Source organism: Ochlerotatus camptorhynchus, unplaced genomic scaffold, assembly GCF_037179485.1.
Source record: "Ochlerotatus camptorhynchus isolate MF236.1 unplaced genomic scaffold, CSIRO-AGI_Acam_v1.1 ptg000114l, whole genome shotgun sequence".
Lineage (NCBI taxonomy): Eukaryota > Metazoa > Arthropoda > Insecta > Diptera > Culicidae > Ochlerotatus > Ochlerotatus camptorhynchus.
Genome location: NW_027040604.1, coordinates 2,857,547 through 2,871,600, shown reverse-complemented (window position 1 = coordinate 2,871,600; position 14,054 = coordinate 2,857,547). Strand labels below are relative to the sequence as shown.

The following is a 14,054-nucleotide window of genomic DNA, read 5'->3' as shown; positions in this document are numbered from 1 at the left end:
AAGAATGTAAAAAATCAAAATCTCGGTAGTTTTTTTTAACGCGTTTTTTTTTACGCGGCACGTATCCCCCGCGTAAAAAGCGACTCCAGTGTATATAGATGATTGTCCACGCAGGGGTCTAAAACCTCTCAACTGCTGTCCACGTCCTATTAGTACGGACTACGGAGTGTTAAAACGTTTTCTTGCTCCGAGATTTTCAACAATTTCCCTAGATCTCATTTTAATCAAGTTCAAGATTTCTAAAACAGTTTCATATATCATACAAGATTACATTGCAGATTATGCATTGTTATGAAACGTTTTATGAAATATTACAAATATTGTATGCAACCGTCCACCAAGATTTCTGGCAAGTTGTTAATTTACGTATTAAGAAATACAAGTTTTCTCGCATGGGTCTTTACATCACCAGTAAAATTCAGATTTTTTTTTCTGTGAATCTATACCACTTTACAATTCGGTTTAAATATCAGGAGGCGGATTGATTTTTTTTTTGTCGCTAGCCAGTATGGCACTATTTTTGCCTTGATTTGTTTTCCGTGCTGAGCACCAATGTTACCGACGCCAGGGAGGCAGCTCCCACACCTGAACCCTACCTATCGACCCATCAACTCATGAACCGGGGACCAAGGCGTGATCAGAGATTTTATGCCTCAGAACATCCCGGTGGCGCCAACTGGGATTGAACCCAGGCCTGCTGGGGTGAAGTTATGGCACTACCCAACAAACAATTTTAGCTGCAGATTAGCTTAAACAACCAAAATTTGCCTTATGTAGCTAATTTTTGCCTTTATAAGCTAAGCTGCAGCTAAAATTGTTTGTTGGGTAGTGCTCTAGTATTTGGCCCTAGGGCCTAACTGAAATTTTAAACACATTTTCATGGTTTTATATGCGTACATATAAAGGGTGATACGGTCAAAATTTGGTCAATATCAACTTGACGTATTTCTTTCAATTTTGCATTTAAAAAACCTGAACACCCGTCATTTTGAAGGTGTGTGTGTGTAGAATGTTGCTCCTATTTTGATTTTGGAATTCACTCTTCAGTTGTCAAAATGCCGTCCAAGCAAGAAGAGCAGCGTATCAAAATGTTGCTCGCGCATCGCAAAAATCCGAGCTACTCGCACGCAAAGTTGGCAAAATCGCTAAAAGTTGCCAAATCAACCGTTACAAATGTAATTAAAGTGTTTGGGGAACGTTTGTTGACAGCCAGGAAGTCTGGATCGGGGGGAAATCGAAAACCGGAAGCCGCTGAGACGACAAAGAGAGTTGCCGGTAGTTTCAAGCGAAACCCTAACCTCTCTCTCCGAGATGCCGCAAATAAGCTGTGTGTATCGTCTACAACCGTGCATCGAGCCAAAAAACGAGCCGGACTATCGACTTACAAGAAGGTAGTGACTCCAAATCGCGATGATAAACAAAATACGACGGCCAAAGCGCGATCCCTGAGGCTGTACACGACGATGCTGACGAAGTTTGACTGCGTGGTAATGGACGACGAAACCTACGTCAAAGCCGACTACAAGCAGCTTCCGGGACAGGAGTTTTATACGGCAAAAGGAAGGGGAAAGGTAGCAGATGTTTTCAAGCACATGAAACTGTCAAAGTTCGCAAAGAAATATCTGGTTTGGCAAGCCATCTGTACCTGTGGCTTGAAAAGCAGCATTTTCATAGCTTCCGGGACTGTCAACCAAGAAATTTACGTGAAAGAGTGTTTGAATAAACGTCTGCTGCCTTTCCTGAAGAAACACGGTTGTTCCGTACTGTTTTGGCCGGATTTGGCATCTTGCCATTACGGTAAAAAGGCCATGGAGTGGTACGCCGCCAACAACGTGCAGGTGGTTCCCAAGGACAAGAACCCTCCCAACACGCCAGAGCTCCGCCCAATTGAGAAATACTGGGCTATTGTCAAGCGGAACCTAAAGAAGACCAAAAAAACTGCTAAGGGCGAGCAGCAGTTCAAGGCAAACTGGCTTTCTGCGGCGAAGAAGGTGGACAAGGTGGCTGTACAAAATCTGATGGCAGGGGTCAAGCGTAAGGCCCGGCAATTCGGATTTGGAAAAGCGGAAGCCTAACTGAATATTTTTCCTGAATTTTATACTAATTGAACTTGAAAAAGAAATTTAATTTGATTTTTTAAATAAACGATTTCACCGATTTACACGCGTTTTCCCTTGACCAAATTTTGACCGTATCACCCTTTATGGCAAAATCGATGTTCCATCCTTGAATCGAAATAAATAATAAATTAGGTAAAGAATAAATGAAATTGAAAATTAAGATAGGGCCAGTTAGAAAACCACTAGGGCAAAAAATTGGCTCACTTACCCTAGTTTGATTATGAAGTTATTGTGATGACTGAGACATGGCTCCACGACCATTTATTTATACAGTTCGCAACTGTTTGGGAAAGCCTTTGCTGTATACATTTTGAATTTTCTCGATGGATCATGGATCAATATGCTGAGTTCAGTTAATTTTTTAAAGCTGAAAAACCACTTACCCTGTTTACAGTAATGGAAAATATATCTAAAAATCACCATGACTCACGAACTTTTCCCTTGACGAATTTTAAACATTTCCAACGCTACTAGAGAAATTGTCATTGCAGGGCAGATTTCTTGAGACATGGACATTTTTGTGTATGTTCCCTGTTCACAACAAAAAACGACAAAAGGAATGTCCAGAATTACCAAGCAACATATTCCAAAGCAGGTTCAATGTGTCATTTTCATATTAATATGAATAGCCATCCACTTCATCATTCTCTGACTGAGTCTGAATGATAGGGGAGTAAACATGTCACTGACAGCAGAGCAGTCAGTCAGTAGCTCAGTCAACGCGTTTATTGTTCCGTGATGGTACCCAATCCTTGTTTTGAATGACTGAGCGTACATTTTATATGGAAAAAAAATGCCTCAATTGCATGCTGTCTGAGCGAAGACAAGCGGTTTGACCAACCGGTGGAAACTAACGATTTTAAATTGGCTCACTGCTTGACTAGCCTATTGGTCCCAAGCAAATCGATTAACGTACCCCATTCTAGTCGAAATTCTAGTACTATACTATGTTTGTTTTGATTCGCTATGAAAATTTGACAGATAAAATGAGGGGGTCGTGGATTTTCCTATGTTTCGAGGGGTGCATCGATTAGTTTGGGAATCGATGCTATTCGAATATTTGTGTTAGTTTTTAATCTTGAAAGCAAGCACCAAGCACGGAATATTGGTTTGGTCACATTTAATAAGCCCTGAATGTAAAAAAAAAAAAACAACTCCCCTAACCTTGAAGATTTGATTTTTCTTAATCCAGAATCCAGAGAACTTTTGTAAACATGTGATATCAAATAGAAAAATCAATATCTAAGAATTTTTATTTATTTTACCTAGATTTTCCTTATGTGGTATTCTTCTTTGGTATTCCTTTACAGTTTGCTCCAAAATACTCTAGAAAATATCTCCAGAAGGCTCTTTGATTCACTCTACAGTTCTCTTAAAATTCTTATTTAGATTTGCTGTATTATCTAGGATTTCCCAAAGAATTCTGCTGAAATAACTCTGTTCATTATTCACTAAATACATCTTGAAATTCCCATGGAATTATCCTCGGAATTCCCTCTGAATACCACTCAGAATTCTCTAAAGGGTGTCCACGATGAAATTGCCACACACAAAATTGATTCGCAAAATTCGAGTTTTCATCCGATTGCCATCAAATTTTCAGGGATTGAGAAATAACTATTAAACTTCATTTTACCATTTTACTCGTATTTTATTTACAGTCCATACGCAAATGCCCGCACCTTGGCCTTAACCCCGGCCATAAGATTCTGCACAACCTGTGAATCAACCGTTTTTTGCATGTAAACCCATACTTTCTTCAGTTCCTCGACTGTCTTCACTACCTTAGGTCGTTTAAGAAGGTGCTGCGTCATAATCGCCCAGTACTTCTCGATGGGGCGGAGCTCCGGAGTGTTGGGAGGGTTGAACATTTTCGGCACGAAATTGACCTTATTGTCCGCATACCACTTCAGCACGTCCTTGGAGTAGTGGCATGAGGCCAAATCCGGCCAGAAGATTGTTGGGACGTTGTGGGCCTTCAGGAGAGGAAGCAGCCGCTTCTGGAGGCACTCTTTTATGTACACCTGTCCGTTCATCGTGTCCTGGGTCACGAAAGGTGCACTCCGCTTCCCGCACGTGCAGATGGCTTGCCAAACCAGGAATTTCTTCGCAAATTTGGACATCTTCTGAGTGCGGACATGCTCCGGAACGCTGAACTTATCCTTGGCCGTGAAAAACAGGTTGCCGGGGATCTGTTTGAAGTCGGCCTTCACATATGTTTCGTCGTCCATGATGCAGCATTCAACTTTCGTCAGCATGTTGAGGTACAACTTCCTGGCACGGGTTTTGGCGGACTTGTTCTGCTTCTCGTCGCGATTAGGGGCCTTTTGTACCTTGAACGTTCGAAGCCCAGCCTTAGTTTTGGCCTTCTGGACAAAACTTCGGCTTAGGTGCAGCTTCTTAGCCACATCCCTAACGGAGGCGTTCGGATTTCGGTTGAAGGCCCCAACTACGCGGTTGTGATTTTTGGTGTTGTACGCAATACTTTTTCCTTCACTTCTGGGCTTCCGATCGGTGGTCAACCGTTCCTCGAACCGCTTAATCACTCGCGACATCGTGGAATTCGCGATTCCCAACGTTTTAGCGATGGAACGATGCGAGAGATCCTTGTTCTCGTGATGAATGCGCAAGATTTTATCACGCACGAGCTGTTCTTTCGACTCCATTTCCGCGAGTTTTGATCACAGGACTTTAAAACTTGCAGGATGTAAATAATGCACTATGAACTAAATCCACCCAAATTTTCATTAAATTCTACCCAACGGTTAAAAAGTTAGAGCAATTTCATAGTGTGGCAATTTCATCGTGGACACCCTTTATTAAGAAAAAAAAAACAATGGGACTTGAAAAATTTCAATGATCTTAGATCTAAACAAAACAAAACTCATTATCGGATTTGGACAATTTTCAAGGCTCTGGAACTTCAGGTTTCAAACAATTTGAAGAATACCTGTAAAATTTTGAGGAAAATTTAAAAAGAATTTAAGTGTTGAATTAAAAAAAAATGCCGAAGTGAATTCCTACAAAAAAATTAATTAAAAAAAGCTACAAAAATCTTGGAAAAATTGTAAGGAGTTCTAACCAGAATCCCAACATAATTTTGAGCCCGAGTAACACCCTTCAGTCAGACACAGTTGCAGCAACTTGATTGCGACTGAAATAAGTCACATTGAAGAAACCATAACCGTTTGGCAACAAGTGTGCTACTCGGAAGATGAAGTTCTCAGGAATTCGGAGACAAGGCATTTCTCGTGCGAGTGAAAAATGAAGTTCTGAACTGAATTCCTATACTTTTACTATATGTTTAGTATTAGTTCTGCGGGAAGTCAACGATTTACATAGTTGAAGATGCTAAATTCAAACAACAGACTAGAGTGGTAATTTTTATACGATAGATGAGGAGATGAAAGTTTAGAGTTGATAGTTCCGTTAGAGAGTACGGCAGTGTGAAATGGTATATATATAGAGAGTAGAAAGCGAGCTAGGACAACTTGTATGAATGAAGGTACAAATCGGTTAGATCATCTCTCTTTACCAAACTCCCCCGTTGGAGAGGGATGGTGAGGGGTATACCCCCGCCACCACCGGTAAAGAGAGATGATCATGTACCGACGATGTGTTTGAAACAGTTCTATCGATTTTTATCGCACCAAAGGTACAGTAGCAGCACCTACCCTAACCGTGTCCCCTCGAGATCGTCAAGTCGACGATGACAGGAGCACATACCGTGGTAGAGGTAACAATAGCTGCACCTACGACTGGATGCCTTCCTTCAGATAACAACTTGAGTGCGGTAAAAATCAATAGAACTGTTTCAAACATATCGTCGGTACATGAGCGTGTCGGTGATCATTTCTTTTTGCCAGTGGTGGCGGGGGTTTGGTATACCCCTCACCATCCCTCTCCAACGGGGTAGTTTGGTAAAGAGAGATGATCAAACCGATTTGTACCTTCATTCATAAAAGTTGTTCTTGGTCGCTTTCTACTCTCTATATATATACAATTTCACACTGCCGTACTCTAACGGGCAACTATCAACTCTGAACTTACATCTCCTCATCTATCGTATAAAAATTACCACTCTAGTCTGTTATTTGAAATTAGCATCTTCAACTATGAATTCCTATGTTATTCTAAGAATAATAATAAGGGAGTTGTGCGGAAAATTTTAAGGAAAATTCCAAGAAAATTCTGATGATAATTGTATGGCCATCTTGAGGAGAACAGAAGGTTTATTTTAATAAGAAAGCCTAAGAGAATTCTTATGATCATTCAAAGAGAAATATAAACAGAATTTAAGGGAACAAGTTCAAGTAAATTCTAAGAAAAAATAAAAATAAATTCCTACAACAAAATTTGTAATGGGTTTCTCAGCAGAATTTCCAGGGATTTCTGAAGAGTCTTCCGAAGGATTTCTCAAGAGATTTCCAAAATATTTTTGCAAATATCTTCAAAATCTTCATCAGTCCTCTTTTCATCTACTTAGCGTGCGCGTATCTTACCCCCCTTAGTTTTAGCTTTTAAGAAAAGAAACATTTTTAAAAATTCATCACTAAATCAAACGCACGCAATTTTGAACTGCTCAAATCAATTTTCTCCATTACCCAGGACTTGTTTTCTATACCGATTCAAACCACCAACATTGATTTTAAATGCTGCATACTTTATTATATAAAGCTTCCTATACAGTTTTGTTACTCAACATAATACCATGCGTGATCATTTGTCTATCTAGATCTAGGCCTTTTCTTCGGAAGCCTGAGTAGCTCCTGAAGCGACCGACTGAGCATCGCTTGAGGGTTCTTCCTGGCAGGATAACGATGGGAAGGTCTTGTACAGGGCAGCGCGGTACTTAGGATGGCTGATCCCGTAGACAATCGGGTTGTAGACGGCGTTGGCCTTGGCGAATAGCGATCCCCAAATGGTGGCCAATGGGCTGATCGGGGCGGATTCGAAGACACCGGTGAAGTTGATCACCAGGTACGGAGTCCATGCCATGAACCACAGTGAGATCGTGACCAGGGCAACCTTGGCCAGCTTGATTTCAGCGCTGGTCTGATTAGCCTCCGAGGATCGCAGGGAAGCGACGTTCATCTTCTTGGCCTGCTCACGCATGTTCTTCTCGTGTTCGGATACTGCCTTCAGAATGAAGTAGTACGAATAGATGATGGTCAACAGAGGCAGGAAGTACACGAAGACGGCGTAGACCAGGATATACGAGCGGCTGACCCAGTCCTTTGTCAGATAGTCAGTTCCACAAGCGGTCATGTTGCCTTCTGGGACATAACGGTTCCATCCGAAGAATGGAGCCAAAGTCCAGAAAAGAGAGAAGGCCCAGATCGCCACGATGCGGAGCAAGGCACCGTTGTTGGTCATAGGCTTGCCAGACAAACCTTTCACGATGACATTGTATCGGTCGAATGCAATCATAGTCATGGTCCAAATCGAGACACAGCCGAACAGTGATCCCAGACAGGCATAAATCTCACAGGCGAGTGCACTGAAGTACCAGGTCTCGTGATAGCAGTTCACAACCATTGGCGGTCCCATCGTAAACATCATAAAGAAATCCGAGAAGGCTAGATTGACCACTAGCAGGTTGGATGGGGTTCGGAGCCCTTTGGTGCTCGAGAAAATGTACATCACGCAACCGTTTCCAGCCACTGAAACTACTGCCAGCACGAAGATGGCGAATCCTAGCAGCGAGTGCCACAGTGGGTTCATAGGTGGGAACTGGTTCCAGTGTGGATGAACCATGTGCAAGATTTCCGGCAGCACTTTGTCGACAACGGTTATGTTGCCGCCACCCGCCTGCCAGGCCTCGTAATGTGGTTCCACGAAGGCTGCCATAATTAATTTACTGTACTCTTCTTTCTCTCTGATCTGAAGAAAATCGCTTTTTTAGGAGACGAACTACTTCAGATTTTCACGCACACGGTTGAACACCAAAATGGAACTCGCATTTGCTAGACGCCACTTAGGGTATTTATACTACCACTTTAATTGGATTTTAAAATTTCACCTGACCGCACTTCTCTAATTTGAAAGAAACATGTTGCCTAAAATATACGAGAAGCTTAAAGTCTTACCCTTTCGTTTTGTTCCTTCGTAATGCATTAGCATTTTATTTTCGGTAAAGGGCAAGCAAAACCACTACCGTAAGGATTCCGGTTTTCGTTTTTACACGTAAAACAAATTTCTCTTGCATCCAATGCAAGGATGGATTTATTACATCCTCTTCACATGTTTCATACCACAAACGAAATTACGGTTTTGCAAGTTTTTCCAGAATGCATATTTTTGAATAAAACCTTCACGAGATGATTTTCTAGTCATTTGAGAAAACAAACTTAGTTAAAAAAAATACAAAATTATTCAACAAACCTTCCGGCAACTACATTACAGAATCTTTTCATGTCGCGAAACGTTTCAAATTCTGCATACTTTTCATGTAAATCTGAAATAGAATCTTACATTTCCCGGTTGCGTGTATGATTAATATTCAGGCTTGCTTGCTTCAAAACTTGGACGAAAACTGCTTCCAAACGGTCGCAATGCCTTTCAAAAGTGTCTAAATTACCGTAAAAATGCAGGCCCACTGCTCGATTTTGTTATAAAAAGAGTGTCCATGTTTGGCTTATTAAAAACATGTTGTCCTAGGTTTGTAATTCGATTATAGTACATTTGTATAAAAACCGAAACTTTGGCTCAAACAATTCGAGTTGTTATTTGGTGACTGACCAGCAACCATTCTGTGAATAACAAGTCTGAAAGTCTGAAGTAGTTCGTCTAACCAACGATTTTCTTCAGTCTTGAAATTGTGATCAAAGTTTGGAACGCGTTTTCTCGAGAAAATTTCATCAAGTCGAAAAATATCTTTAAACAGTAGAGATGGCAGCTTTCGTGGAACCACATTACGAGGCCTGGCAGGCGGGTGGCGGCAACATAACCGTTGTCGACAAAGTGCTGCCGGAAATCTTGCACATGGTTCATCCACACTGGAATCAGTTCCCACCGATGAACCCACTGTGGCACTCGCTGCTAGGATTCGCCATCTTCGTGCTGGCAGTAGTTTCCGTGGCTGGAAACGGTTGCGTGATGTACATTTTCTCGAGCACCAAAGGGCTCCGAACCCCATCCAACCTGCTAGTGGTCAATCTAGCCTTCTCGGATTTCTTTATGATGTTTACGATGGGACCGCCAATGGTTGTGAACTGCTATCACGAGACCTGGTACTTCAGTGCACTCGCCTGTGAGATTTATGCCTGTCTGGGATCACTGTTCGGCTGTGTCTCGATTTGGACCATGACTATGATTGCATTCGACCGATACAATGTCATCGTGAAGGGTCTGTCTGGCAAGCCTATGACCAACAACGGTGCCCTGCTCCGCATCGTGGCGATCTGGGCCTTCTCTCTTTTCTGGACTTTGGCTCCATTCTTCGGATGGAACCGTTATGTCCCAGAAGGCAACATGACCGCTTGTGGAACTGACTATCTGACCAAGGACTGGGTCAGCCGCTCGTATATCCTGGTCTACGCCGTCTTCGTGTACTTCCTGCCTCTGTTGACCATCATCTATTCGTACTACTTCATTCTGAAGGCAGTATCCGAACACGAGAAGAACATGCGTGAGCAGGCCAAGAAGATGAACGTCGCTTCCCTGCGATCCTCGGAGGCTAATCAAACCAGCGCTGAAATCAAGTTGGCCAAGGTTGCCCTGGTCACGATCTCACTGTGGTTCATGGCATGGACTCCGTACCTGGTGATCAACTTCACCGGTGTCTTCGAATCCGCCCCGATCAGCCCATTGGCCACCATCTGGGGATCGCTATTCGCCAAGGCCAACGCCGTCTACAACCCGATTGTCTACGGGATCAGCCATCCTAAGTACCGCGCTGCCTTGTACAAGACCTTCCCATCGTTATCCTGCCAGGATGAACCCTCAAGCGATGCTCAGTCGGTCGCTTCAGGAGCTACTCAGGCATCCGAAGAAAAGGCCTAAATAAACATGACATTTTATGATGACGGACCAAAATGCCAAACAAGAAAGCTAAATAGTTCAATAAAGTTACCAAATTTTTGAAGCAAGCAAACAAGATGAAAAACTATGTGTACTTATTCTATCTTTATCGCCTACACTTTACGGCGGTAGACAATCGATTTTCCCATCGTTTGCGTAATCATACCGTTTACTTTGTGTCAATGTCTTATAATTAAATATTCTTCTTGGTCGCCACAGCAAAAGAAAACATGCAAAGAAAAGACATTTTAAACTTTTAACAATCCCTTAATTCAATTTAGTCGCTTGGAACGTATAAATACCGCCTGTATGCATTGGAATTGTCGAGTTACTTTGGGTTTTCCAACCGCAACCTACAGTACGCCTAGTGCCATTAAGTCTGAAGTAGTTCGTCCCCGAGCGATTTTCTTCAGCTTAACATCACAAGTTTGTAGACGCATTTGAAAACATAGCAATTAGTGCTTTGCATTTGTTGTAAGGTACTGTTTAGAGAGAAAAAAATGTAAGTATTGATATAACCTCAAAATGTATTTTGTTTCAACCAGGCATTTCACTTTTCCCACAATTTAGAAAATGGCAGCCTTCGTGGAACCACATTTTGACGCCTGGCAGGCTGGTGGTAGCAACATATCCGTCGTAGACAAGGTCGCGCCGGAAATGTTGCACATGATCCACCCTCACTGGAACCAGTTCCCACCGATGAACCCACTGTGGCATTCAATCCTTGGATTCGCCATCTTCGTGCTGGGAGTCGTCTCTATGCTTGGTAATGGTTGCGTGATCTACATCTTTACCGGCACCCGAAGCCTCCGCACCCCATCCAACTTGCTAGTGGTCAATCTAGCCTTCTCGGATTTCTTTATGATGTTTACGATGGGACCGCCTATGGTGATCAACTGCTGGCATGAGACCTGGGTCTTTGGACCATTCGCTTGCGAACTCTATGCCATGTTTGGATCACTGTTTGGCTGTGCCTCGATTTGGACCATGACTATGATTGCATTCGACCGATACAATGTCATCGTGAAGGGTCTGTCTGGAAAGCCTATGACCAACAATGGCGCCCTGTTGCGCATCATGGCGATCTGGGCCTTTGCTCTGTTCTGGACTTTGGCTCCATTCTTCGGATGGAACCGATATGTCCCAGAAGGTAACATGACTGCCTGCGGTACTGATTACCTCACCACCACCTGGTTGAACCGCTCGTACATCATCATCTACGCCATCTTCGTCTACTGGACTCCTCTGCTCACGATCATCTACTCGTACTACTTCATTCTGAAGGCAGTATCCGAACACGAGAAGAACATGCGGGAACAGGCCAAGAAGATGAACGTCGCTTCCCTGCGATCCTCGGAAGCTAACCAAACCAGCGCTGAAATCAAGCTGGCTAAGGTTGCTCTGGTTACGATCTCGCTGTGGTTCATGGCATGGACTCCGTATCTGGTCATCAACTTCACCGGTATCTTCAAGGCCGCTCCGATCAGCCCACTGGCCACCATCTGGGGATCGTTGTTTGCCAAGGCCAACGCCGTCTACAATCCAATTGTCTACGGTATCAGCCATCCGAAGTACCGCGCTGTTCTGCACCAGAAGTTCCCATCGCTATCCTGCCAGGACAAGCCGATGGTTGATGATAGCCAGTCAACTGCATCTGGAGCGACAACCGCCACCGAGGAGAAGGCTTAAGTACAAAAGCGACACAGAACTTACACGGTGATATTTTTGGCAAACGATGTTGACTCTTTATTAGATAATTTAGCAAAATATAGAAAGCAAGTTATGAAATGAATTTCAAAATCCAAATTCTTTATCCGAACTGTTGATCCAATTGCTCGCTGATGGGCTTTGTGAAATTGGTATTTCTTCTCCGAGAAGCATTGGTTCGCGACCTATAACTCCAAAACGTCATCATATCATCAGTCTTGTTCAGATTGTACTGAGGTTCATTATTGATATCCTTCGCCATGTAATAGTCCGGTCGTTTCTTCAGGGGCATCCTTTCGACCTCTTGGCTGTGAATCGTTTCATACTGTTCCTGCGCTTGTTTCATTACAGTTTGGGTGGCCTTTTTCCGGAACTGCTCCCGTAAGAAGTCCCGTCTCAGTTCTAGGAATGGAAATCCGAAATTACCTTCACCTTCTACCGATTACCAAACGTGAATGGTAAATACTTACTCGGCTTATTATCATATCTCCGGTAGAGGTAATTATCTTCGTATTCCGTCGGAGGAATCTCGCATTCCTCTTCATCCGGCTCGTCCTCGTCCTTACGGAAAGGATAATTTTGGGAGAAACAATTTTTCCTTGAAGTTTGAATGTTTCCTGCAACGGGCATCATTTTGGTGCGTTCGCCTCCGACCGATGCAATCGAATAAACAATCATTCGGAAACTGCTCTCAGCGGGGTCGAAAGCGGAATCAAACGAACGACGGTTGCTTGGGCAACGAACATGACAATCGTAAGAGCCAGGAGGATGTGATTCCAGTTGTGTTTTTTTGTTTGATCGATGCGATAAGTTTTCCTTTGGTGACGGCGAAGGATAAAGGAATGAAGTGTACCTATATGAATAAATAGTTTGACCAGGTTCATGTGGATTTAAAATAGCACTCTTCATCGGTGTGTTTAGATATTCGCGAAAGTATTGTTTTATGCGTAGAACAAAGGGTTAATTAGTAATTTTGTTCGTTTTTGTAGCTGTAACCGAAAATTTATTGGATTTTAAACATCGCACAGAATTTATTTTAAATTATCTCAAAAAGTCTCTTATAATCATCTCAGCATTTCTTCAAAGTTCATATTATAGTTTTCTGGTATGATTTCTCTATAAGACACAAGAAATTCTTGTCAGAAAACTTTTTTCATTAGGAATCTCCTGAAAATTCTCTTGCTATTCTCGTTAGAATTCCATAAGCATTCTCACAAAGTTCGCACGAAATTATTTCATTTAGATTTTGCGGTTTCTTGGAATGGTCTTTTGGATTGAGTTCTCTCTTCACCTAGAATTTTACTCACAATCTCCATAAAATTGTCCGCAGAAAACCCTAAAGGCCCACGCACATTAGATCCGGATCGGACGCGTTGCGGCAAAGTGACAGCTAAATCTATTGTCTAACTGTCAAATTTACGTCAACGCAACGCAAACGGATCTAATGTGGGTGGCCCTTAAGTATTCTCCTAAATACCAGCAATTCCACACCAAATGACAAATCGATCAGATGCGGTCTTCTCAGATTTGCATGAAACTTCGCACAATTGTTTGTCATTCACATTTTTTCCCTGATTTTTGCTTAAATTGTAAGAGGAAGAGGAAGCAACAGGGGGACTTTTATGAACCAATTTTCTGTCAAACGTGAACAGCGCGTGATTGGTAGGGCGAACGTATAAAAACACGAGAATTTTTACTACAGGGAATCTATTTTCTTGTACTTCGACAGTCGACTGCGTCGCCCATAATAAAATAGTTTTTGCACGGTCGTTTCCGCGACCGTCACAGACAAAAAGAAGCTAGTTGTCTCCGCTTGTTGTAAGGTTGGCCATTTTGAATCTTGACAAACATGACAACATGATCTATTTATTAGAAATTATATTGGTAATTAAAAAATCAAAAAAAGTTTTAAAACTTAAACAACAAAAAATGTTCTTTTCACAAGTCTTTTCAACTTTTTTTATCAAAAAGTGTTAGGAAAATGCTCGGGGCCTCGCTTAGCTCAGTCAGTAAAGCCGCAGCTATAAAGCAGCAAGACCATGCTGGAGGCGGCTGGGATCGATTCTCGGTCCGTTCTAGGATTTTTTCAGGTTGGAAAATTTCTCGACTTCCCTGGACAAAATACTAAAGCTGGGGTTAGACTAGGTAAGTCAAATGATCAACTCAGTTGAATTCAATTGGCTTGAAAAGTTGAGCCTGGTTCAG

The 14,054-nt window shown here is 42.4% G+C and overlaps 4 protein-coding genes across 5 annotated transcripts; 2 read left to right on the top strand and 2 right to left on the bottom strand.

Annotated features, from left to right (window-relative positions):
• Positions 1-6,765: 6,765 nt before the first annotated feature.
• On the bottom strand, positions 6,766-8,065 carry LOC135699726 (opsin-1-like). Its single transcript, XM_065220017.1, has one exon. The coding sequence runs from the start codon at positions 7,968-7,970 to the stop codon at positions 6,858-6,860; it is 1,113 nt and encodes a 370-aa protein (XP_065076089.1). The 5' UTR covers positions 7,971-8,065; the 3' UTR covers positions 6,766-6,857.
• A 779-nt stretch (positions 8,066-8,844) lies between these two features.
• Positions 8,845-10,227, top strand: LOC135699724 (opsin-1-like). The gene has a single exon (XM_065220016.1). It carries the CDS (start codon positions 9,012-9,014, stop codon positions 10,122-10,124), a length of 1,113 nt encoding a protein of 370 aa, XP_065076088.1. The 5' UTR covers positions 8,845-9,011; the 3' UTR covers positions 10,125-10,227.
• Positions 10,228-10,456: 229 nt separating this feature from the next.
• LOC135699723 (opsin-1-like) lies at positions 10,457-11,934 on the top strand. Of its 2 annotated transcripts, none has more exons than XM_065220014.1 (2): positions 10,457-10,644; positions 10,713-11,934. In XM_065220014.1, the coding sequence occupies exon 2, from the start codon at positions 10,716-10,718 to the stop codon at positions 11,829-11,831; it is 1,116 nt and encodes a 371-aa protein (XP_065076086.1). In that variant the 5' UTR covers positions 10,457-10,644; positions 10,713-10,715; the 3' UTR covers positions 11,832-11,934. The 2 variants fall into 2 exon arrangements, with proteins under 2 accessions (XP_065076086.1, XP_065076087.1); XM_065220015.1 differs by having other exon boundaries at positions 10,457-10,648.
• Positions 11,935-11,949: 15 nt separating this feature from the next.
• Positions 11,950-12,516, bottom strand: LOC135699727 (uncharacterized). Its single transcript, XM_065220018.1, has 2 exons — positions 12,320-12,516; positions 11,950-12,251 (listed from the first exon to the last, which is right to left on the bottom strand). Exons 1-2 carry the CDS (start codon positions 12,480-12,482, stop codon positions 11,953-11,955), a joined length of 462 nt encoding a protein of 153 aa, XP_065076090.1. The 5' UTR covers positions 12,483-12,516; the 3' UTR covers positions 11,950-11,952.
• Positions 12,517-14,054: the final 1,538 nt, after the last annotated feature.